Genomic DNA, 26,519 nt, shown 5'->3' on the forward strand with positions numbered 1-26,519 from the left:
CCCCCGCAAAGACTTACTGTGGGTTTCAAACTCCCGGAGAGTTTGAAAACCACAGACATAGTGGGTGAGAGCAGTGAGGAGACATGACTGAAACAAGTGCAGGATTAAACTGGGGGTGGGGGGAGAGAGAGAGAATTTGAGGCAGTGATTCTGTATCTTTGGAAGGTGTGGACAAGTGAAGGGAGGGACCGTAAGAGAGCTGCTAACTGTGATTGTGAGATTTTTTTTTGGGGGGGGGGAAATATGTCTGGGGAAGGGGGTGGGGTGGGGGAGAAGAGGAGAGAAATGTCAATTGCCTGCTTGTGCATTTGACAAAAAAGAGTGCAAACAAAAGCACAATCCTATGCATGCCTGCTCAGAAGAAAGTCCCATTATAATCAATGGGGCTTACTCCCAGGTAAGTGTGGATAGGATTGTGGCCCAGCACCCTTCCTCTAAAAGCCCCAAAGTGCAGGGAGAGTCACTTTGGGGAATTGCAGGCAAACTGGCAAGGAAAAGGGATTTTCAAGAACCCTTTTCAGCCAGCCAGTCCTTAGGTTGGGGGTCTCAGGAGACTTGCTCATATGTACCTGCTTGCCCGCTTCTGGCTCCCTCTTCTCACTCACTCCGCAGCTCTCACCTCCTGGCTCCTCCGGGCTTCTCTGGTTGGGCAATCAGCACAAAGGCAGGCAACAACCACCTTCCTGCCCAACCCTATGCATGTCTACTCAGAAGTAAGCCCCATAGTAGCCAATGGGGCTTACACCCAGGAAAGTGAGGATCAGGTTGCAGCCTGAGTCGTGCTCAGTAGCAGGAGCAAGCTCCAAGCGGACTCTTCAGCTGCTGTGTGGGATGCAAAGCAGCCATGACCAGCCCTTTCCCTGGCTGCTCCCTTGCTTGTTCTCCCACACGTGGGCGAGCAGCTGCTGCCTGCCTCCTCTGATCCTGTGTGTGCTGCATCACAGCAGTTGAAAACCACTGGTTTAGATAGAACTGATACCTGTCTTGGGTTCTTTGATGAAAACTGTGACACAAGAGTAAAAGACTGAAACTGCACTGACACATGGCAAATGGAATAAGTGGCTTGGGCCTTTGGCTCCACCTTCCATTGAGGAGCAAGGTCTCCTTGCTGCTCCCAAGCACTTGCTTAGGCAGCAGTTAAACTTGGACTTGCAATCCTAGAGATGTGTGCTTCTGCATGTGACATGCCCGCTCAAGAACTACCAATCGCAGAGTTCCTTGTGCACAGCAAGGGGGAGGGACTACTGGTGGGACAGGCCTAAATAATCAGGGTCACTGATCCTAGGGTCAGTGGGAGTCAATGTTGCTGGTAGGATTTATGGGAACAAATTATATGTGAGTAAAAATGTTCATAGTATCCTAGAGATCTTCCTACCAGTTTTCCCTGTGAAATGTTGCACCTGGAAAAAAAATCTTCAAATCTACTTTTGGAAATGAGTGTGAACTACCCCACTTATCAAAGCTTATTTACAAAAAGCAACTGCCAGTGCCCAATCATACCAATGCTAAAATCCAGGGATGGGAATTCAAGTCAGGTGACTTGAGCATGAGTCAGGAAAATCAGCATTTTCGCTGACTCGTGTACACTGGAGTCAGCTGCACTGATGACTCAGGGATTGACTTGGGTCTGAGGCCAATTACTCGGCACTCTGTCCCCATGCATGCAGACTCAAGTCTTGTCTGGGTGTGCTTGCTTACTTTTACGCAGTGTGAAAGACCTTGTGGGGCCGTCATTCAGACTGGACGAGCAGCAGGGAGGTTCTAGCCAGGAGGCAGGGAAGAGTTAATGTTTGCTCTTGCATCTGAGTAGGAGGGGGGAGGCGGGAGTGGGCTCTCTTACCCATCTCTGAAGGAACCAATGACCATTGGACAAAGGATGGGTGATCTGATGTGTTTCTTTGGATGGCGGAAGGAGGGGATTCCTCCCTTGGAATTGGCTGGAGAAGCCCAGGGAAAAAAGAGGTAGGGAAGTGGAGAGGGAGGTTCATAGCTATCATGCTTTCCAACAGCACAGCTGCTGTGAGCTCTGTTGTTACTTGGGAGGAGGTAGCCCCATTGAATGACCTGCGCAAATGGGACTACTTCCAAGTAGAGCTGCACAGGATTGGGTCATCCTGGTAAGCTTCACAGCTGGTGCACATGACCCTCCTCCTTGCTGCTTCTGTCCCTGCTCCCACACAGCCTGTCCCACCTCCTCCTGCCTTGTTTACAAATGGGATGGGGATAGCAGGGGAGTGATTAAAGAGAACTCTGACACACACTCTAGCAGAAGCTCCTTTTTTCCATGGAATTGTGCCTTTTCAAAGGGAAAGACTCATGACTCAAGTCTTTTCAAGTTGGAAAATGCTTTGGGCAACTTGGAAAGTGCCCCATTATGACTCATTTTTTAGTCGAGTCATGGAAGCAGACTTGTGACTCGAGTCAAGCCATGTCTGACTTGCCTAACTCTGCTAAAATCCTGCATTTCTCTGAGAGTTTCAGCTGTCGCTTTCACCCTAGAACAGGGGTGCCCAAACCCTGGTCCTGGGGCCACTTGCGGCTCTCGAGGACTCTCAATCCAGCCCGTGGGGAGCCCCCAGTATCCAATGAGTCTCTGGCCCTCCAGAGACTTGCTGGAGCCTGCTCTGGCCCAACGCAACTGCTCTCAGCATGACAGCCAACTGTTTGACCTCTTGCTGTGAGCTGTGGGATGAGGGCTCCCTCCACTGCTTGCTGTTTCACGTCTGTGATGCAGCAGCAGCAGCAAAGGCTGGCCTTGCTTTGTGCAAGGCCTTTTATAGGCCTTGAGCAATTGCAAGTCCTTCATTCATTAATATGTTCCATCTCTAATATATTCATTTATGTAAATTTATTCAAATTTGAAATGTAAATTAATTCCTTTTTTTCCCCAGCCCCCAACACAGTGTCAGAGAGATGATGTGGCCCTCCTGCCAAAAAATTTGAATACCCCTGCCCTAGAAAAACTAGCATTGTGTCAACCCAGAGGTTTCCTTCCAATGATAGGAGCTCTTGGGTGGCCTCATTTTGCTTCCAATCCAACCACCCAAGTTATTAGAATGATTTCTGCAAAGAGGATTGCAATATGCTCTATCAGTAGTTGACATGTGCATGCACAAACACCTGATTTCTAAAGAGAAATAAATTTTTTTACTTGGGAGTAAAAATATCTGTCATGACCAATACTAAATTAATCCTGCTTTGCAGGCAAAAGCTAGGAACTGAAGACACAGTAAACCTTTCTATTTAAGAAAAGCAAGCTTGCCATTTCTGCATTTACAGCTAAGGGTAAAAGAATCATGGCAATCTCCTCTTTCATGTTTCAATAGTTTCATCAAACCTGTCTATGCTTTAGTGACAACTAGATTAGATTACTGTAACAGGCTCTTATGTGGCACTGCCATTGAAGACAGTTTGGAAACTGAAATTGGTGCAGAATGTGGCGTCAGGTGTGGTGATTGGAATTCAGTAGTCTGATTCTGTTGGAACACTGCTCCAACACCTACACTGGCTGCCCATTCATTTCTGAGCCCAATTCAAGATGCCATTATTAATCTTTAAAGCCCTTAATGATTTGTGACCAGTTCATGCCAAGGACCGCCTACTTGCATATCATCTGGTCCACCCCTTAAGATCATCTGAGGGGGCTTTGTTCTGAGTGCAAAGGATGTATCAGGTAAGGAAGCTGGGACAGTGCATTTTCAGTGGTGGCACTGCTTCGCTGGAACTCTCACTGTGAGTGAACTCTGAGTGACTGTGTAAAGGCAGGATTGGAAGATAGCATGGAACAGTGTGGAATGGTAAGTGCTCCTCATAACAGGAAAGATTTTCTCCTAATGCACAAGTATCTACGCCCCGGCCTGGGGGCCACATCCAGCTCACAGCACATGGTGGGGAAGCTTGACTGTTCTGGCCTGAAGAAACCTGCTGATGGACCAAGAAGGCAGGGCCTTGTGAAGAGAGATGCTTCCACTGAAGAGGTTTCCCAGAACATTGCCCCAGAAAGGGGGGGAGGGAGAGAGAGAGAGAGACAGCGTGCACGCTTGGGTGTGTGTGTGGGAGGGAGGGGGTGTTAGAGAGAGGCAGGCAAACGCAAGAGTAACTTCTGCCTGATTTTATGCTGTACTTAACACTGTACACATTTTACACAGTACCCTAACTCACCCTTCCATATTTTGTTTTTTAATAATTCTGTTTTTATTCTGGCTTTATGAATATATTTTAAATTTGTTGCTGGCTACCAGAAAGGCATAAATGTATATTTTAATATGTTCTAAAATAAAATCATTAGCAGGGTCTTATCTCCAACAAACTTGAAATCTGTATAATAATTTTGACTAAAACTAGTTTTTTTTTAAAGAGGGAGTTTGAATATAAGAACAGCCCCACTGGATCAGGCCATAGGCCCATCTAGTCCAGCTTCCTGTACCTCACAGCGGCCCACCAAATGCCCCAGGGAGCACACCAGATAACAAGAGACCTGCACCCTGGTGCCCTCCCTTGCATCTGGCATTCTGACATAGCCCATTTCTAAAATCAGGAGGTTGCACATACACATCATGGCTTGTAACCCATAATGGATTTTTCCTCCAGAAACTTATCCAATCCCCTTTAAAAGGCATCCAGGCCAGATCCCATCACCACATCCTGCGGCAAGGAGTTCCAGACTGACCACACGCTGAGTAAAGAAATATTTTCTTTTGTCTGTCCTAACCCCCCCACCGCAGACACACACACTCAATTTTAGTGGCTGTCCCCTGGTTCTGGTGTTATGTGAGAGTGTAAAGAGCATCTCTCTATCCACTTTATCCTTCCCATGCATAATTTTGTATGTCTCAATCATGTCCCCCCTCAGGCTTTTCTAGGCTCAAGAAGCAAAACGCTGTAGCCTTTCCTCATAAGGACGGTGCCCCAGCCCAGCAATCATCTTAGTCGCTCTCTTTTGCACCTTTTCTATTTCCACTATGTCCTTTTTGAGATGTGGCGACCAGAACTGGACACTCCAGGTGTGGCCTTACCATCGATTTGTACAACGGCATTATAATATTAGCCATTTTGTTCTCAATACCTTTTCTAATGATAGAATTGGCCTTCTTTACTGCCACCGCACATTGGGTCGACACTTTCATTGAGCTGTCCACCACCACCCCAAGATCTCTCCCAGACAGCTCAGAACCCATCAGCCTATATGTGTTTTGATTTTTTGCCTCAATATGCATGACTTTACACTTACTTACATTGAACTGCCATTTTGCTGCCCATTCTGCCAGTTTGAAGAGATCCTTCTGGAACTCCTCACAATCACTTCTGGTCTTCACCACTTGGAAGTTTGGTGTTGTCTGCAAACGTAGCCACCTCACTGCTCAAGCCTGTCTCCAGGTCATTTATGAAGAAGCTGAAAAGGACCAGTCCCAGGACAGATCCTTGGGGCACACCGCTTTTCACTTCTCTCCATTGTGAAAATTGCCCATTGACACCCACTCTCTGCTTCCTGGTCTTCAACCAGGTCTCAATCCAGGAGAGGACCTGCCCTCTAATTCCCTGACTGTGGAGTTTTTTCAGTAGCCTTTGGTGAGGGACCATGTCAAACACCTTCTGAAAGTCCAGATATATAATGTCCACGGGTTCTCCCACATCCACATGCCTGTTGACTTTTTCAAAGAATACTATAAGGTTCGTGAGGCAAGACTTACCCTTACAGAAGCCATGCTGATTCTCCCTCAGCAAGGCCTGTTCGTCTATGTGTTTTGAGATTCTATCTTTGATGAGGCATTCCACCATCTTACCTGGTATAGATGTTAGGCTGACCGGCCTATAGTTTCCCGGGTCCTCCCCTCTTTCCCTTTTTAAAGATTGGTATGACATTTGCTATCCTCCAATCCTCTGGCACCGTGGCTGTTTTGAGGGACAAGTTGCACATTTTAGTCAAGAGATCTGCAACTTCATTCTTCAATTCCTTAATAACTCTTGGGTGGATGCCATCAGGGCCCGGTGACTTATTGATCTTTAATTTATCAATGAGGTCTGAAACATCTTCTCTTTCAACCTCTATTTGACTTAATTCCTTGGTCGGGAGGGGCCGTTCGGGCAGTGGTATCTGCCCAAGGTCTTCTGCTGTGAAGACAGATGCAAAGAACTCATTTAATTTCTCTGCCATCTCTAAGTCCCTTTCCCTCCCTCACCATCCAGAGGGCCAACCGCTTCTCTGGCGGGTTTCCTGCTTCTAACATATTTGAAGAAACTTTTATTATTCCCCTTAATGTTGCTGGCCATGCGTTTCTCGTAGTCTCACTTTGCCTCCCATATCACCTTCTTACATTTCTTTTGCCACAGTTGATGTTCCTTTTTATTCGCTTCATTAGGGGAAGACTTCCATTTACAGAAGGAAGCTTCCTTGCCCTTTACAGCCTCTCTAACTTGGCTGGTTAGCCATGCAGGCACCCTCGTGGACTTAGTATAACCCTTCTTCCTTTGCAGTATACACTTCCGCTGGGCCTCTATTACTGTTGTTTTAAGCAGCCTCCATGCACTCTGGAGAGCTTGGACTCTTTTTACCTTCCCTTTCAACCTCCTTCTTACCAGCCTCCTCATTTGAGGGAAGTCCACTCATCGGAAGTCAAGGGTTTTTGTGAGAGATTTGCCCAGTATTCTTCCCCCAACATGCATGTCGAAACGGATCGCAGCATGATCACTGTTCCCCAACGGCTCGGTAACATTTACATCTCTAACCAGGTCCTGAGTACCGCACAATATTAAATCCAGTCACCTGTCCTCTGGTGGGCTCCATGACTAAATTTGGCCTCCAGGACCTCCCCGCTACACTTGCCCATGTCGTTGGTGCCAACCTGCACCACAGCCGCTATAATTATATATGCTCCAATATTATATTTGGTGCACCCATATGCACCAATGTTAAATTTGGGGTACAAACTGTAGGCCTCCATTCACCAATAGTCTTTTAGGAGCACTGGTGAAACTAGATGATTGTACAGTGACCGCAAACAAAGCAATTTGGATGAAACTCCTTTCTATGGAATGATCTTGTTACAAGTGCTCCCCTCCCCAATTCTAGACCTATACATTTTCCTCAAGTGTGCCTGTCTATTTAGAAGTTATTAAAAAAAACCTACAACAAATGCTTTTAAAATACAATTTTTTGCAATTTAACCATGAATGCATCTGAGAGGGATCACCCCCAACTCTAGATCTTTGTTCCCTACTCCACAGAAAACTCTTCTTTCTTGCTTTGTGCAGTCATGCTCCAGAGCAGGGGTCTCCAAACTTTTTGGCCAGAGGGCCACGTCAAATATCTGGCGTGGTGTGGAGGGCCAGAAAAAAAAATAAATTTAAATTAATTAAATAAATTAGAGATGGAACTTAGATGAGTGAATAAATGAATGAATGGGCTCATTCATTCAACCTCTCTGGCCCTCAGAACACCCTCCAGACACAATCAAAGCACAGTTCTGGTCATGCTCTGTTGAGTGGGCCAGAGGCTTTCAGGAGACAAGGGGTTGGCTGTGGGCTGGAAAGAGGCTTGCTGTGGGCCGCATCTGGCCCCCGGGCCAGGGTTTGGAGACCCCTGCTCCAGAGCACGACACATCCAATCCAAACTGGAAACACTTGTGGATGTGTATTCAAAGGCTACAGGAGGATAACTGGTAATCCCATTAAAAAGCAAAATGAACATCATTTTCAAAAAAGCAAATGATAATCATTTTCTTATATTATTCAGAGCACTTTTCCTTACACACAATCAAGATAGCATTTGAACTTTTGCTGTGTTTCGTATCTCTTGAAGAATCAAATAATGTACCACAGGCTGGGAATCATAATGAACTTAATTAAGGTGTGCTGAAAATTCAAACATTTACAATAACTTCTTTTCAGACAGTAAAGTACTTGCTCTCCTGAAACCATCTAGGTGTAGATCAAAAATGATACTCTTTACCACCTGCCCAGAAGTTTTAAGATCTGTGTTCCAACCTGGAACAAATTGCTTCCTTCATGAGTACGCCCTTTTGTGTGCAAGTAGAAAAAAAACCAGGTTAGATTGTTGTAAAAGTTTCAAGGAAGGCTTTATATTCCTGCATTTGTGTCATTAGAAGGCTAGAAGTACTAAAGCTTATAAAGCAACATTATATGAAAACTACATTTGAGTTTGAAAATCAAAAATCACTCTTAGCATTGTGATAAGTGTTTTATTATTTAAAGATGGAATAAGCTTTTCCTTGGCTGGCCTTTGCCTTTGTGACAGCAGTGTGGCTGTCTTGGAAACACATTCATTTGCATCCTTATGTATGAGATGCTTATTACAGGATTCCCACCAAAAGAAGGCCATCGTAATTCAGAAGGGGAGCTGCATCCTGGGACAAACAGTCCCAAGAGAAATAAATACACGGTTTTGTTTGCTGAACAAGGGCTCACACAGAGGGAGAATAAAAGGATAACAAATACAAAGTAGCAAAGAATGTCTTGTGTTAAATCATCAGCAGTTGGGTTGGTTGTAAATATAAAAGCACAGACCCCTAGCATTAAAACGCTCAACCAGAACACTGTTATGGGCAATTTTTTTTATTATAAATTTAGAATGAATGACCAGTACAAAGAATCACAATGAAGTACCAAGAAAGCTCATGTATCAATGTTTTAGCAGCATTTCAACAGTTCCCAAAATCATCCATGCAATCCTTTCTCAAGACCAGGGCAGTAAATCCAATCTGAATGCTATCATAGTACCGAGTTTTTAAAAGCCACGGGGACACAGTTCTTTGGGAGGTTCTCCTGTACCACCTTATGAAAATGAGTGGGTGTCCGGCAAGAACATGAATGTCAATGCAGCTTGTGTAGGAGAACTTCCCAGAGGATTGCGCCCAATAGCTGTGTAAGAACTGGATTCTGCCAGCCCCTTGCTGTATAATACTATCCGTTTGATGCTATTGGGTTACACCTCATCAGATGCATATCCACAGAAGTACAGCAAATTGCAGTTCTAGGGTCAGGAACCTTTAATCCCATACAATAAGTGTTTTCATGTCATGTGCAGTCTTGCTGAAGTGCATAAGACTGGAACAAGATGCCTCTTCAAAAAGGATAACTGCCTTCTTAGGGCCTCTTTAGCAATATAGGACCTGCTGCAATGTGGTTCTCTTTCCAGAGGTTCTTGGGAATATTCACAAGCTCAAGGTGACAACAGAGGAGTCCATGGTAGTCCTGAAATGGATCAATGTTGGCATAAGATGCCACAGACTTCTGATGTGACCAAGGGATAAAGTGGCAGTTCCCAAACTTTTTCGACTGGCATACTGGGCCATTAGCCACGGCGCCCCATTAGGGCTACAATCATATACAGGCGTGCCCTGGAATCCGCAGAAACCCCCACACAGATACTTGAAACCATGATACCAGAGGCATCCTCAGTGGCTTCCCCGGCCCTCATAACGCCCTTTGAAGGCATAAAAAATGTAACTTCCGGTTTTACAGAAAAACCAGAAGTGATTTTTTTTTGCCTAAATGACTATTCTAAGCTCTGCAAAAGCCATGGGTGGATATGTGTGGCCTCTGCAGGATTCAGAAGAGCCTCCAGAGGGTTCAGGGGCTCCCCTACATCCAGGATTAAGTGAAGCCACCGATACAGGATCTGTGGATACCCGCTCCCCTATACATTGTATAGGGCAGCTGGGTTTTTTTGCAAGGATTTCGTTACTCCACTGACTGGTTCCCGTGCTCCCCAGGGAACCATGGCTCCCAGTTTGGGAACCACTGGGATAAAGGAAGGAGCCATGCTGCAGCAGATCTCACACTAAAGATGATCAGAAGTGGCCCTTGCAGTTGCTCCTCCTAGGTTACAAAGGTCCTTAAACAACCTTTGCATAATAACCGTTTTAGAAATTCATTTGTATACTGCTCTTTGACTGTTGGTAAATTTCCCAGAGTATCTTAGATACTCCTCTTTAGGGTACTGGGCATATCACCAATCTATGTAGTACTACCATCCTGCAGATGGCATGTAGTTGACACTTACTGGAAGCAAAGGGAGAAAGAAAGCAAAACTATTTCAATCTTCATTTTCCTTCTTCTGAACTTGCTAATACATGGATGTTCTGGAGCAAAGCTGGACTTTTTTTAGGATGGGTGACAAATATTTAAATTACTTAAAGAGATTTTCAGGTTCAACACTTAATGAAGTTGGACTTTTACAGAAAATCTTACATGGACAATATTCAACATACAACAGACTGTAAGACACAATACTTTGCTAGTTACAGTAAAACATGAGTGATATTATTCTAGCTTTGCTGGGTGGCTGATGGATTAAAAAAAACTTTAATTAGAACATTATGGAAGGGGTTAGGGAGAGAATTAGCACAACACACGCACCCATGCGTGCGCACACGTACACAAATATATATATATATAATATAATACTGACAAGCTATTCCCCTTCTTCTTTGGTACTTTCTAAACTTTCTTATCCAAAATATATGAGGGAAATGCACCAATAAAAAGTTACAGCTCTGTGAATATTTACAAAAGCAGTTTTCATACAATATTATACACAACAGTATGATATGAACCAATTTTTTTTACCAAAGTACTTCTGCACTGTTTTGTTCCAATATCATTAAACAACCTTTTAAAAAAAGACTCCTATTCATTTTACATCTTGCTTCATCAATATATCTAACTGACAAATACACATCTCAGTCAATATGTTGCTTTTCAAAAGATTAAAAAATTGCTTCTAAATGATACAGTATGTACAAATTTTACTAGATAAGTTCTAGGCAATTATTTTCACCTCACATAACTTAAGGTAGTGTTACCTACTATAAGCAGATATATATATTTCTTTAATATGTAAGAAAACGGCACCACATGTTATGTCACCAATATGACATTTATGTACAGCAGATGTTAGCTATTGCAGATGAATCCTTGCTAATTAGCTTTACAGTATGGTTTAAATGGGAGCTCTGCACTCCCAGGAAGAGATCTTATTTATTTTATTCAAAAGGAGGCACTCCCTTCCTTCCAGAAAAGGAACAACAAAATCAGACATATGGCAAAATACCATACATAATGACTGCCATGACGCCTGCACTGAATAAGCCAGCCACAGGGACGGTCACAAACCAGGCTAGAAAAATGTTGCGGAAAAGACGCCAATCAACAGCCTTCTTGGAGCGTATCCAGCCAACTGCCACCACAGAACCAACCTTGAAAGTTTAGAAAAAAATTAGAATTAAATACAACTTAATATGTGTAAATAGATGTGAGTAACAAGGAGTCCATAAGTTTTGTTTGCTTTGGTAGCCAGCCATTATTTGTGGTCACCACTGACATCCCATCCCACCTGTTGCTGAGACCTTTGGCACATACAGTGGATTCAGGAGAAGGGATGGGACAGTCCTTTCATTTCACCCTCAGACTTGGGACACACTCAGAACTAGCAAATGAAACTGTTTCCAAAGTCTGGAATGAAGTAAAACTGATTTCACCCATGAATTCTGTATCAATGCCAGGCACGAAGTGAGAGACCTCACCTATCCAAGTTCTCTGCAATGCAAATCTACTTTGTACTGAGCATTTAGTGGTTGGAAGTTCCCAGAAAGGTTTATGGGTAAGGCTGGCCACCTAGTGACTGTATTTGTGGACCCTTGTTTATCACAAAACCAATACCAGCCAGCTGATGCCCAGAATTACAAACAAAGTTAAAAACAGTTCACTGCAGAAATCTGAATTTCTGCTTCATTTAATTTCATCCTATTGGCATGGAACTGTGTATAAGACTGTCACACAGTGGGACAGGGGACTGTATTCATCTGTTATTTAGAAAGTGCCTTGCTAAGAACAATCCCATAGCAATTACTTCTGGTTTTGATTTTTTTTCCTTGTTAGTCTAAGGCCTGTGATCCTTAACCAGCTGTATCAAACCAGCTCTCTTTAGATGAAAAGGTGAACAAGTCTTTCCACAAATAAGGAAATCAATTAAGAAATTTCGTGTGTTTCCACACACAAATGGGAATGTGGAAATGTGAAAGAAGTGCCAATTAATTCTGGGGCAGACTATAGTATGTTAGATAAGGCTGATAAGGTTGTTGATAAGATTGTGTAAGTGTAGAATAGACAGCTTGAGAATGCAGCTTTGGGAAAGAATACAGGACACAAGAATCATTTGCTGAGTGACAAGCCCATGCATCAGTGAGATTCAACTCTTCCTCTGGCAAGTATTTTGGTATTAAGCTGGAAATCAGCTTAATTGCACTGTCTCAGATGCATCAGAAAGGCTCACAATAATACTTCAATAAAGGAACTATAGGAGAGTTGAACTTGACATTGTACATCTAGTAATAATTTTATTCCTGCATAATTTTCTTCTTCAAAAAGTCAACTCACCATGCCACTGCTCTGATCTACATGTGTGGTCTAATACTTCAAAGGTTACATGGTGATTCAAGGTTTTCCCATTCAACATTTAGCTTGGCCCTAGATATTCTAAGTCAGCAGTTCTCAAACTGGTGGGTCGTGACCCACAAGTTCGTGTAAAGGTTCCCTGTCCCTTTAAGGGGTGGGAGAAGGGGAAAGGCAGGGAAGTGATCCTCAGGATTGCATCTGTATGGGGGGGCGGGGGTGCTTTCAACTTAGCTAGGCAGGGCTGCAGCAGGCTGCAGGAGGTGCAAGGAGCCTTGCGCAGCCCTCGCAGCGCTCCCGAGGCTTGGAACATTCAGAAAAAGCGGGTACAAGGCACTTCCATTTTGCAGGAGGTACTTTGCTCCTGCCGTTCCTGAACGTTCTGAGCCTCGGGGGAGTGCTGCAAGGGCTGTGCAAGGCTCCCTGCACCTCCTGCAGCCTGTGGCAGCCCTGCCTACTTGACATGTCAAGAGCACCCCCTCGCCCCCCCTTAGTGACACAATCTTGGGTATCATGTCCCTGCCCTAGCCCCTCCCCCACAAAGACTTACTGAAGGAGCAAAGCTCCCTCAAAGTTTGAGAACCACTGTTCTAAGCAATTATTTTTCTTTTTCTAACTACTGACATTTTAGGGCTTGCCTGATGCTGATCTCTGCATGAAGGAAGGCAAGATACCCAACATTACATGTTAGCTCAAAGATCTAACACATCACAGATTAGTTCAAACAGGTACTGTTTTCCAGTCCTAAAATGCTCTTTTCTATAATGTATTGTCATTTAATCTTCTATGAAAAACTGACATTTTTTCTAGCTGCTGAATTCTATTTTCCTCCTAAGTGTCATGGTCTGCTTTGGGCTCTCTCAGTTTGCACCAAGAGGCATGTGACAGAAATTGATAAGGGCAGTCCTTCTTATAACCAACATTCTCTTCCTGGGGACTGAATGTGAGCTAGATTCTTCCTTGCAGAGGAGCCTGGGCTCTGCTCAGAAAAGCTAGAGGAATCCAACTATGAACAAAATGGTATTGAATAAGAATGATTTGAATTTGTATCCTATCAATTAATAGCTGTCTGAAATTTTGACTGATAAGGAGTTTACTGATAGGTTCAAGACACTTAACTACAGAGTTGTCTCTAACAACATCCTTCTGCCCCATTACTTGCTCTGACTCTTCCCTTCTTTCTCCAGCAGATGGGTAGCATCACCAGCACTCTCATTTTGTTGTTTAGGATTTATTTTATTTTTAAAGAGAAGGGGGGAAAAAGGTGTTGAGAAAGGAACAAGAGGAAGAGAAAAAGATGGACACACGTGAAAAAATTAAGAGGATTCCACTCTGCAGATTGGGTTTAAGAGTGGGTTCTGATATAAATAGGAAGAATATGGGTATAAACTAGCATAAAAACACAATTTTAATTAAACATTGATTCTAATAAATGCACTTGTAATATTTTGTTTTAGGAACTTCTCTCAGTTTTAAAAGGGCATCAGCAATCCTGACAAAGGTTTACCGATTTCAAAACATTATGTAGTTTAGATTACTATGTTTTGCTGGAAATATAGGTTAGACAGTTAGATTTAAAAGCTGAAAAGCTATAACAATCTGTAGAGTTTCAAGTGACAGCTGTGTTTTAATTGGCTTCAAATCAAATGCCATTTGCCTTCAGATACCAAAATACAGAACCAAGCATTCTCGATAATTCTCATTCAATTGCACCTGGTTGTGCTCTCTAATATCAAATAGCCACAATCAACTAATATCCCTCATGAGAAACACAAAATCTTTTGGGGGGAGGGCAGGAGGATAAAAGTATGCGAATGCAAAAGAAATACTGAAGTTTAATGCACATAAGCAAGGGTGCTAATTAAGCTAAGATGGCTTTGTTAAATGGACTACCCAATGAATACTACAATGTGGCTTGTAAGTAGCAGCAAAAATAAAAAGCTATACATACTACTTCTATACTAATAATACTATTAAAATCTTTCAATATCCTAACATTTGGGGAATATTCACAGCTCCCATTTTTCCAGAAATATTTTTGAAAGTAAGTCAGAATTTCATATTTTGTTTTTTTTTAACTGCTTGATGTATTACATCATGAAGGCAAAATGGAAAAAGAATTGGCACTTGTGATTTGTTGCTTTCTGTTCCTAAGATATCTGAGCATATGTTTAATTGGCATGACCACTGCAAACTCCAATACCTTGCAATGAGTGGAGCTTATTGGAATGCCCACATTTGAGGCAACAAGTACGGTTAGCGCACACATTACTTCAATGCAAAATCCACTGTGAAGAAATAAAAAGAGACAGATGGAGATTTTGTAGCATAAAAAGTGATACAGAGGAAATCCCATGCCATGCATTCACCAGGAGAGTGGAAGAGTAAAGGATGAAAGGTGCCAGAACCTCCAGACAAAGAAGGATGCAGCAGATCAAAAGTTTATGTGGCATGACCAGAGGAAAAACTACCAAACAGGGTTGACCCTCCTGTTACATAGGGTGAGGCAGCAGAGTCCAGGGTATTGTTCAAGGACAGTATAAGATATAGATAGATATCATTTATATATGTGACCTGTTAATTTTTACCACCATTTGTGAGTATCAGGATTTGTGAGAAGCAGGATTTCCTGCTTCAGGTATCAAAATATCTTGACCCATTATACTAACATCATGTTTATGCAGAGGTCTACTACAGTGTTTCTCAAACTGTGGGTCGGGACCCACTAGGTGGGTCATGAGCCAATTTCAGGTGGGTCCCCATTCACTTCAATATTTTATTTAATATTTAATATTAGACTTAATGCTACCATGGCATGTGACTGCATTTGGGTGACCTGTACTTTTAACAGGCTACTATGTGTATGCTTTTAACAATGATAGTAAATTGGACTTATTCTTGGGTAAGTGTGAGTAGGACTGCAGACTAGGATAGTTAAAAAATTTTCCTGCTCGATGACATCACTTCCGGTGGGTCCTGACAGATTCTCATTCTAAAAAGTGGGTCCCTGTGCTAAACATTTGAGAACCACTGTTCTATTATCAGAATTTTTGTTTGGACTAGGGCCATAGTTTTTCTGGACTTTGTTGTGCGATTACATGACATGAAAATTTTGCAGTCAGGAAATGGCGGGGAAGAGTCATTGAAATTAACAGGTTCTGCCTTGGCCTATTTGACTAACTAACTTCATTTTGTTTATTATTTAAATGATTTATATCCCACCTTTCCCTCCAAATAAATGGAGTGCTTAAAAGGATGTAAAATATATATGAAAAACAGTAAAATGCACAGAAAAAAATGAAATATATAAAACTCTGCAGAATCCAGTGTTGATGTCTGTTATAAAACTTTCAGTACTATAGTATATGAAAGAGATGCAACATTTAAGAAGAGAATATAAGACCTGCCCATTCATGTATTTTATAAGTAGTTGGTCCTAAATTTCCCTATTGCGGTACCATGCCACTATAAACTGATCTGACTGCAGAGTTAAAAAAACAAGTAATCCAGACCAGCCTGGCTGCAGGCACATGGCAAAGGCATACCTTGCAGTGTGTAGTACTGACAGGAAGTCCAACATTGGAAGCTATCACAACTGTGAACGCCGAAGCCAACTCAATAGTGAATCCACTGCAGGAAGCATAAGAAAACACTTCACAGTCACTCTTTTTTTTCTTTTTAGTCTAATCGGTCTGGGCCGACACCATGCAACATGCCAAAGTCTTACCAGCAATAATATTCTCCAACTGGTTCCCTCCAGCAGATTTTTGGTCATTGTGTTACAATAAGAGAACAAGTTGCTGCTGAACAACAGAAGCTGTATGTGTCTATGTGCACATGCGTGGACACACATACACACACACACACACCACTAAATTAATTAGCTGAGCAGTTCACAGCTTCTGACAGTCTATTCTATATTCCAAAAAACCATGTTTAATTAGTAATTAGGTTAATGGCAGAAGTCTAGCATGCATTAAAAGCAAATGAAAATCATAGATCCGTTTTAGAGTTATTTGAAAATACATGGAAACTACTTTGATTTTTGCCATTTTCTTATTTTTATGCTACTTGTGACATTGGCAGATAATTCTGCTCAACCAGACCTGAGCATTCAAAACACATCACATTAATGTAAAACAAAATTATTCAGAACATAAGCAGCCACTACAGCAGAATTTCTCAAAACAGACAACATTAGGTGCTGGAGCAACCAAACCCAGTATACATGCACCTACCTGGATGGTGTGATGGGTGTGAGGTCTTTTCCCATTGTTTGGATCACTCTTCGCCCCCATACCCAAAGGCCCACACAGATGCCAACACCTCCATATAGCAGCAACCAAACAGGAGTACTAGCTTCTTGCATCACACCACCCTGTTCATAAATAAGCCAGAGGGCAACCAAGGGGCCAATAGCATTGCTGAAAAACAAAATATATACACTAGACTTAGCAAATCCTTTACTGGATTCCTACTGATAACAATGACAGTTGTATGTACAAAAAAGACCTTTAGTTTTGTGCCCCTTCCCACCAGTCTCCCCCGTCTTCTAATCAACTCCCAACTTACATTCCAAGAAGAGGGCCTCGAAATTACATCTTTAATAAAGCTTTGTACTGATGCTGTATTCTCTGTAATCTCATCTACAGTTTTTTGTATTTTTACCATAGGTTAAGGTTCTACTATGGTTAAAGTGGGAAGTGGAGGCACACTGCATACCAAAATGGGCTTAGAGAAGGGAGTGTATGATCCCATTGCCTTCTCTTTTAATCATGGTTAACACATAAGATGTGTTTGCACTCTACCTTGAATTACCTAATGTCTGAAATAGTCCTGAGAGTTCTGGAGAAAATATAATTGAATTCCTTTTCACCACACTAAATATCTACTTCATGGTGTACATACTTTCAGTGCTACAATTTAATATTTGCATTACTATTAAAAACTAATATATTTAATGTTTTAATTCATATTTTAAAATATTTAAAACGTTCCTTTTATCCTCCTGAGAATGAGGAAGGTAACTGATATAAGTTTTCTTATATGTAGATACTATGCTCATACATTTTCTTTACAACTTTTATACCACCTTTCTATAAAACTGCACTCATGACAGCACAGAAGCTGGAGTTAAAATACAAACACAAGATGGAAGTTTTGAAGCAAACCAGTTTCATGTTATGTATAAACTCAGGAAACTATAATCTACTTAGGTGTTTCTCAAACTCTGGGTCAGGACGCACTAGGGTGGGTCGCGTAGCACCCAGCACAGCCGGCATTGAAAATACAGGAAGATTGGATGCTGGAACGGGGGGGGGGGGGGAGGTTGCGTGGTTATTTTGCTTGTGCCAAGGTTGTAAATAGGCTTTTTTTTCCTTTGCCATTGAATTCACTTTGCTATTGGAAAATGGCTGAGAAATAACTCGATTTACTGCTATATTCTCAGGAAAGTAGTAGGCTGTGGAGTCACAGTGAAGGCATTTCCTACTTGAAGATGTCACTTCTGGCCAGTGGCATCACTAGGGTTCACGTCACCCGGTACGGGATGCCAACGCGTCACCCCCATGCAGTGGGCAGGGCTACACCCCAGGTGGTGGGCATGGTGATGTATCATCACTCCGCCCCCACTGGTTTTTTGGCTGTATCTTTTGATAGAACAAAGATAGAACACATTCTGCATGAAATGACGCATTAACTGATATATAACATTATGGTATTATTCCTCCGAACTGTGATTTTAGTCACTAGTGGTGTCACACACACACACACACACACACCCCTGGGTGTAACTTACTAACACCTTATTGCAGCAGTTCTCAAATTTTTAGCACTGGGACCCATTTTTTAGAAAGACAGTCTGTCCAAGAGCCACCAGAAGTGAAGTCATGGTGGAAGTAACATCATCAGGCAAATTAAAATAAATAAGTATAACTAAAGTAAAACAAATAAGTAGAAGCCAGACCTGGTCCACTAAGTGAATTTCTTCTGTAGCCTGCCTGCCAGAACACCCCCCCCCCCAAAACCAGTAAGGTTTTCAGCCCTACCCAGTGCCCAGTTCAATTTAAGAATTTCTGTTTAAACCAGATCACTGTCAGGATCCACCTGGCTTTGCAAGTCTCAAAAAAGTTCACCTTATCAGCTGAAGCCTCTGTTTTGATCCTTTTTAGTGAGGGGGAGGCTTCTGGAGCATTTGCTGAGCTCCAGTCCCATCTGATCAGGACCATTCTGGTGGTCCCACATTCCCCTTTGCCAGGCCTGACCACCAGCCAAGGCACGTTTGCTTACTCGCCAGTAAACGCGACCGTGAGACTTAGTTTTGCTTTCCATAGGGCTCAATACATTCATCTGCTTGGAGGGAGGGACTTCCTTCTCAGGTGTTTTTGGGGGCTGCATTCATTGGATCAGGACCATTCTGGTGTCGTTGGATTCCTCTCAGCCTGCCCTTTCCGACGGACTAAGGCAAGTTCGCCTACTCGCGAGTAAACACATGATACGGCTCACTTTCACTTTTCATAGAGATCCATGCATTTCTGTTCTCCAGTTTTTTGGTCATAACTTGATAGAAAGGTGATATTTCACTCTGGTTTTTTGCATTGCATTCCGCTCAAAATTCTGCATCCAACAGTACATAATATGATGGGATTAACTCCTAACCACCGCGATTTTAGCATGTCACCCCTCCAAGTGCATGTCACCTCCCCTGTGCGCATCACCCAGCGCGGACCGCACCCCCTGCACCCCCTTAGCGATGCCACTGCTTCTGGCCATGACATCACTTCCAGGTTAATGCCATTACTTACAGTGAGTCTCGGAAAGATTTTCATTGTAAAAAGTGGGTCCCAGTACTAAAACATTTGAAAACCACTGGTCTACTTCAAAGCTTTTCTACTTTCACAGACACAAAGGAAGAAGACGTAAGAGGGAAGTGCATGACTCACAGAGGACATGACTTCCAAAGCCCAAGCTCACAACAAGTGCACTAAAGGCAAATATGAAAAGTCTGGTGAATGTTTGTCACACATTATGCTTTGACACTGATTTTGCTTTCTGTTCCCTACAAGAGGTAGTGTAGCATAGCACTTGGGAGATTGAGAGGCAAATCAGGATTTCCCTGGCTTGAATTCTACCTCTGCCATGAACTTATTAGGCCAGTGACTCCTTCTCATCCTTGTCTTCCCAGAACACCCAGGGTTGTTATAAGGAAAGCAACTAAATAATATATACAAAGTGTTTTGAACATTAAGAAAAGGCTATACAAATACAATATGTAATTATGATTAAAGGGAAGCAAGCCCAAAGAGCAACTATCAAGTTGTTTACCAAAATAATAAAATAAAATGCCAAACACACTAGCCCAAGTTTAAGGCGTTAGCAGGCCAAAGTCTGACAACAGATAACAAAATCCAGAGAATGTGCAACCCAGGAACTGACAGCTAGATCCAAAGACTAGCATTGGCTATATTTAGCCCAGCTGCTTTGCCAAAACATACAGCTGAAACAAAGGGCAATGGTACTGCCTGATATTGTGTGAAACAAGTGGGCAATGACAAGAAATTAATATGTTTTGAAAACTGCAGCCCCAGCTTTCAGCTGATATAAATCTTGAGATCTGTGCCTGACAGAAATTACAGACACTCAGCAACACACAGAAAACACCAGGTGCCTACCAAAATGAAATCCTTAATCTCTAGTGACCCTTTCAGCTCAGAAGAATAAGTGTTAAAACTACTGTGAAAAAAGGCTGTCAAAATCTTTTGCCTTGCCAAGTAACAAAAATGCTTCAATGGCAACTAAACCTCAATCACAAATCAGCTGCCTGCCCCCCCACCCCAGTTTTAAGTCAAAATTGAAGGGTGTACAACTGGACGAAAAGCACATCATTCAGAAGGTAATATAGGTGTGCCCCAGGGAGTTCCTTTCTAGGACCAACAACTTGTTTGTCAGGACCATGTCAGGACTAGAATAGGATTAAATATTGTAGAAATACTAGAAATAGGAGTTGCCCTCTCCACCCTTCCATGGCATCAAATGCAAACAACCTTTGGCTCTGTAAAACTATCACAAAATCCCATTTTGCCTCTACTAACTTTCTTGCCTATACAATAACAGTTGAAGACAACCTGTACCTATCACTACAAGTGCACAAAAAGAAGCTCAACTGACAAATAAGCCTGTGGAACATACAAAAAAGTTACTGAGTCTTAATGTTGCTTAACATATGGGAAGGTAAGAGTTATTTATCAAGGAAAATTTAGATTTAGAGTGAAGAACTCACCAGCATAGAAGTACTGATTTTTCTGGAGTCCATCCCCTTACTCCATGGTGACCTCCAGCCTATACCTAACCTGTGCTGGATACAGCATAGGTTAGGATTGGACTATAAAAGTGATATTTATAGCCCCAAACATATGACATACCCGTTCTTCCAAATGAGTAATTTATTCTCTCTCTTTGTTTTATATTTCTTAGGATCCCATAACAAACATGATCTGTTTCTTAGCCACTTTCTAAACCCAGTTTGATGTAGCTTTCTCTGTAAAATAATGCCCGAACTGAAATAACTGAAAAACCAGGTACTCCCTGCCCTGTTCAACAGCATACATATTTTGATATTCTACATATGGTTTGATAGGTCATTCAAAAAATCAATATCATTGCTAGTCTTTTCTACTTATCCAAAATTCCCTTTAATCTATCAATATTAGTCTCTTATATACGAAATCTCAGGTAATAGAAGTATTTCTTGCCTCTGTTTTTTTTATCCTCTTCCAAATTCTCAGTTAAGATATTGTTCTGTTGGCTTAATACCATACCTTACACCAGTGGTTCCGAAACTGGTGGGTTGCAACCCACCAGTCTGGGAAGCAGCTGTGTGTGCCCCCTTAAGGGGCAGAGTAGAGGCAATAGCAGCAACGTGATCCCCAGGATTGCGCCATTGCCGGGGATGGGGTGTGTGCGGTTGTTTCCACTTACCTTAGCCAGTGCTGGCCTCCGGAGGGGTGCAGGGAGCCCCGCGGACACGTCCACAGGGCTCCTCAAGCCTCTGGTAAGCTGGAAACTGCAACTGGAAGCCTCTAATTATTTTCAATGATGAAACCAGATGTGGTTTTCAACTGCTATTTTCAGCTTACCAGAGGCTTGGAGAGCCCTGCAGACATGTCCATGGGGCTCCCCACGCCCCCCCCCCCCGGAGGCCAGTGCTGGCTAAGGTAAGTGGAACTGCCTCCCCCCTCGTCCCCGGCAGTAGCACGATCCTGGGGATTGTGTTGCTGCCATTCCTCCCATCACCACAACTACTTGCATGGTTCCAATTCCCTGATAGGAGTTTGGGAACCACTGCTTTACTCTTTAGTCCAGAGAGTATATTTCAAAAGGAGTATATTTCAAAACTGCTCCAACTCACTTCCACTGTGCCCAATACTGTCATTCTCCAAGTTTAGTTGTAGAAGCAGAATGGCAAATTCTGAGCAAACAAACTCAGTTTGGGAAGACAATATATTTTAAGCAAAACAATCTTCTCCATCCAAGATATATTTAATGGTTCCATACTCTATGTATTTTTTAAAATTCTCCTCCCCTATTCTATAGTAGTTTTCAAATAGTTTCCAGTCTACAAATAATTTTGACTTCTAAATATATGAGCAGGCAGAGAGTGGATATGAAGTCACATTTCTCAACAGCTTATATAGGAAATAAATGAGCATTAAAGAGATTCTCCAGTATTGCCCTTACATGATGCCCAACAGTAACTGAACAAGTTACATTTGCCTCAATATTTTAATTGCAATTTGTTATGCATAAGCTGCCCCATACCTACCTAACATCATTGCCTCCATGGGCAAAAGATCCAAAGCAAGCTGTAAGGATCTGGAGAAAGTGAAATAGAAGGTAAACCTGAGGTGAGTCTTTCTCATCTCTCTCTTCTTCTGCAGGATCATCAGTGGGATGGTTAGAATTTACTAACTCAGATGCCAACTTCATCTCCACACCGCCTTCCTCTGCTTCGATTTCTGCTTCTGCCACAGCATTGCAGTAGCTGGAATAGCTATCATAGCGAACCCTCTTTTTGGAATAAGACACTGTGTCCGTCACTAGTTTTTCACTATCTTCTGGGGTTGATGTGTCAACAGCCTTGAAGGATGAATGCACTGGCATCCCACATATGGCAGCTGTGTAGCAAGTGTAGCTGTTGTTTCGCCGCAGTAACTTGTAGTTATTGTCTTGTGCAGGCCTGTCATCATTACCTCTGTCTAGGTGTATCTTGTGCAGTAAGTCTTTATATAACCCCGAGTCTTTGTGCACAGTGTGATATACATGAATATCGCTCTTCATGTGGCCATCAAAATTAAATGTGCCATTAGAAACTGGAGATTTCACCATACTATGAGTCATGGAAAACGCCCTTCCTGAAACAGCAGAGAGAAAAGTTTTATTGCCAAGAAAATCCAAACCTTGTAAGTAGCAAAATACTGAAGGAACAATTATGTTGTTTGCTTCACTGGCAATTGTTCTATTAACTGTCAACTCTGTATAAACTGGTACAGGTACAGAGAATTAGGACTTTTGTCAGCCTAGTTGGCCAATCGGCCCCTTCCCTCCTGGAGTCCAGAAGCAGCCAGCCACTTTGCATGAGATGGAGAAAGAAAGAGACCCATTGGCCTGTTTCGACAGCTATTCACCGTGGCCTTCCCCAACCAATTCTCCTTTACTTTCCTTAACGTGTCATGTCTTTAAGATTGTAAGCCTAAAAAAAGCAGGCCTGTGTTATTTCATAATAGCTATTTTAGGCGTTAACAACAAGAAGTTTATTCTGGGTCTCAGCTGTCTTGTGTAAGAAACATGAAGCAACAACAGATTCAGGCTTGTTCTGCTTATCCTTAGGTGTTGTTTCTCAACAGTGATGCCCTTCTCATCCTGCTGGGCTGTGACAATATATCTCAAAGGTGCATTATTGTCACTGTGCTACAGCACAACAAAATTTAAGTTACTACTACTACTACTACTACAAAAGCTAGTTGCTTACGTAGTTCGTTGTCAAAGGATAGTGCATGAGCCACAAATTAGTTGGTCTAAATTTTTTCTATACCATTTCTCCCTTTTTTTATTTTGATGCAGGAACTTTTAAAGTACTTTTTCTCCCTTTTTTATTTTGATGCAGGAAATTTTAAAGTACTTTGATAGCTGAGTGTGTGCAGCTCTGGATGTTCTGGTGTGAGCCCAACCCCAAGTCTGCTGCTGCTGCTGAATACCAGGTCAGTAAATGGCCAAGACCTTAGTCATTCAGTACTTCATTCTGGAGCACACTGATCTGACATGTATAAGCTAGGTAGGAGATGTAAATGTGTGTCGGCTGTGCCCACCAGGCTTCCAAATGTAGTACCAACCCAGGCTGGGTGAGTAGGGAAGGTGAAGTCACGGTGCTCTATCGTGATACCAGCCTAGCACAGCATTTTGTCCACTAATTTCTTAATTTCAGCTGTTTGCATCTAGTAGATCACCGGGATTCTATTATAATATTAGCACTCCCCAATGCTCTAATTCAGCACTTTCTTTTCCTTCACATCGCCTCTTCCTTTGCCAATCCAGGAAGTGGAAAGAGAAGGAGAGGAAAGAGGACAAATCAGCAGACAGAGTTGGGCACACTCTTCCAATGGGCCATCTGAGGCCTCATGGATGGACCAGCCCTGGGGGTGGGGGAATGTATGTGTCAGAGGCATGGTGCAGGTGTCCTGATCTGCTCTTTTACACCCAAGAAGTTCACCACCAGACAGCAGTCTGCAATATTTTGAATTCAAAGAAAATTGTTTCTGCACAGTTGGTTTCTCACCATATGGCACACGTGGATGGTTTCCATTTGCTATACTGTCTGATGCTCCAGCCTCTTCTGCTCCAGAGCCAGTGAGAGGAATAGTGCTTTCATCAGTGGTTTTGGCACCAGGAAGTTCTTTAAAGACAGTTGTATCCTCCTCCTGAATTTTATCAAGGCTTTCATCAGATATCCTTGATAACGCAGCCTCTTTTTTTAACCGACCTAAGGTAAAACGCAGATCTTTTATAAAAACAGCTTTTCTTACCTAAGCAACCACTATTGTGTCTCAGAAGTGATGCATAATACTTAAACCAATAAAACTAATCAGAGTGGTTCAGTTTAATAGCCTGAACAAAAAATAAGTCATATTTCTAAATCACAAACCAACCTCTCTAATAATCAAGAAAGCTAAAATGGATATATGGAAACTTTTATACAGTTTAGGTATCCAGATCTTAATTCATTTTCCTATACTTCCGCAAACTCAAAGCTCCTTAAATCAGTGGTTCCCAAAATGTGCGTTGGGACTCACTGGTGGGTTGCGACCTGATTTTTGGTGGGTTCCACAACAACTAACAGCCCAATCCTGAGCTGCCCGGGGCGCCCAGGCTCAGCACCACCGAGAACAGCTGCCGCCGGATCCTGTGTCTCCTGGGCTACTGCGTGAGGTGCCTCGGGAGAAGGGAACTTTCATCCCCTTCCCCTGGGTAAGGTAAGCAGCCCCACAATGGGCTACTCACTTTACTGCTGACCAAAAGGTTGGTGGGAAAGTAAAGGCGCTTGTGTAGGGTGTGGAGCCCTCCCTGAGCGCCTTGGATCCTGCGGAGTGGAGCTCCGCGGACCCGCCTCCCTCCCTCCCCTGGCACTCCTCCCTCCCTCCCCCAGCATGCCTCCCCCCACCCTCTCTCTACCCCCCCTGGCCTCCCCCCTCCCCGCCCCCACATACCGTGTCACAGCTCAACGATCCGGGAGACCACAGAGCCAAGGAAGCTGGGTGACCGCCCCACACTAGCCCAGCACCGGCCAGCACTGGGCTAGCATGGGCAGGAGCCCAGCGGTGAGGCTCACAAATGTGTGCAAATGTACAGCACATCTGTGACAGTGCTCGGCGGCGCAGAGCCGTGCCACTGAGCACAGGATTGGGCTCTAAGCAGAGCCTCTAATGAAAACACAGGTGATGGAAGGATCAGATAACTAATTGCCTCAAACCCAGAGGTTTTTCAAAAATCAGAATTGCCCTGCAAATAGCTCCTATGGTTTGCAACTATTGGGAGATAAATGCTGGGTCATCTTTTTTCTTGGAAATAGTTACTTGTTATTACTTGTAAATAAGTAAAAATATTATTTCTTTCTAGATTTTTTTTAAAGACTTGTAAACCTAGGTGGGTCCCGACAGAGTGTCATTTTAAAAAGGGGGTCCTGGTGCAAAAATGTTTTGGTTATGTTTGCCAAAATGTCTGCCTTAGATATTATACGTAGATAAGGGTCAAATTGCCCATTCCTCCAATACTATCTTTGGCCTCCATTTCCTTGTTGTTTAGTCTCTAAATAACAACTATCAGGAACAGAACAGTGGCAGGAAAAAGGGGTTAAAGTTCCCTCCCCATATGCTATGGGCCCAGTCTGGTCCACAGATCCCTGCAACTACTATTTAGAGACCAAAATATAAGTCCATCACAGCTAAGCATATGCTGAATGTAGTGGACTGTTTGACCCTAAGTAAAAATCAGCATCACAGACCCAAAGTGCTATACAACTAATTAAAAGGGCCCTTGGATGAATGGAGCTATTCCTCAAGCATCATTTCCCCACCTGTTACTAGACAAGTCATTTTGGAAAGAAAAGCATGTTTTACAATCAGTTTATAATGTGGCATGCAAATCTGATATTTAAAAGAAAAAAATGCTGCTATTCCATTAGGTATTCCATAGAACTTGTATAAATGCATCACAGCCTGCACTTAATTAAAAAAATAAAATGTAAAGCAAGAAGTACTACAGTACAGAAAGACTAGCCATTTATTATTCTGAAAGTATTATTGTACCATTCTGCATATCCATAGTTGAAAGATATTCCTTCCAATATGGGATTTTAAGCCAAATGCATTTTTTACCCCCCAAAACATACTTGCTATTTTTCTTCTCATCCATGGACACACACACATCCAGACTAAGATAGCAAATACTAGCGATACACCAATTGATATTAGTGCTATTGCCCACATTTGAAGAACAAGTCCTAGGACTGAAAAAGAGAATACAATTACATTCTTGCACATTGGTTTGCAAACATTTTT

The 26,519-nt window shown here is 42.6% G+C and overlaps 1 protein-coding gene across 7 annotated transcripts in view; it reads right to left on the minus strand.

Annotated features, from left to right (window-relative positions):
- Positions 1–8,555: 8,555 nt before the first annotated feature.
- Positions 8,556–26,519, minus strand: part of SLC20A2 (solute carrier family 20 member 2) — an 83,924-nt gene continuing 65,960 nt past the window's right edge. For all 7 annotated transcript variants that reach the window (XM_066627111.1, XM_066627109.1, XM_066627113.1 and 4 more), the window contains 6 exons: positions 26,351–26,467; positions 24,242–24,445; positions 22,232–22,820; positions 16,650–16,835; positions 15,957–16,041; positions 8,556–11,216 (listed from right to left, as the gene is read on the minus strand). In XM_066627111.1, the coding sequence (XP_066483208.1) occupies positions 11,052–11,216; positions 15,957–16,041; positions 16,650–16,835; positions 22,232–22,820; positions 24,242–24,445; positions 26,351–26,467 (1,346 nt within the window). In that variant the 3' untranslated portion in view covers positions 8,556–11,051. The remainder of the gene's footprint in view (positions 11,217–15,956; positions 16,042–16,649; positions 16,836–22,231; positions 22,821–24,241; positions 24,446–26,350; positions 26,468–26,519) is intronic.

Source organism: Tiliqua scincoides, chromosome 5 (genome assembly GCF_035046505.1).
Source record: "Tiliqua scincoides isolate rTilSci1 chromosome 5, rTilSci1.hap2, whole genome shotgun sequence".
NCBI lineage: Eukaryota > Metazoa > Chordata > Lepidosauria > Squamata > Scincidae > Tiliqua > Tiliqua scincoides.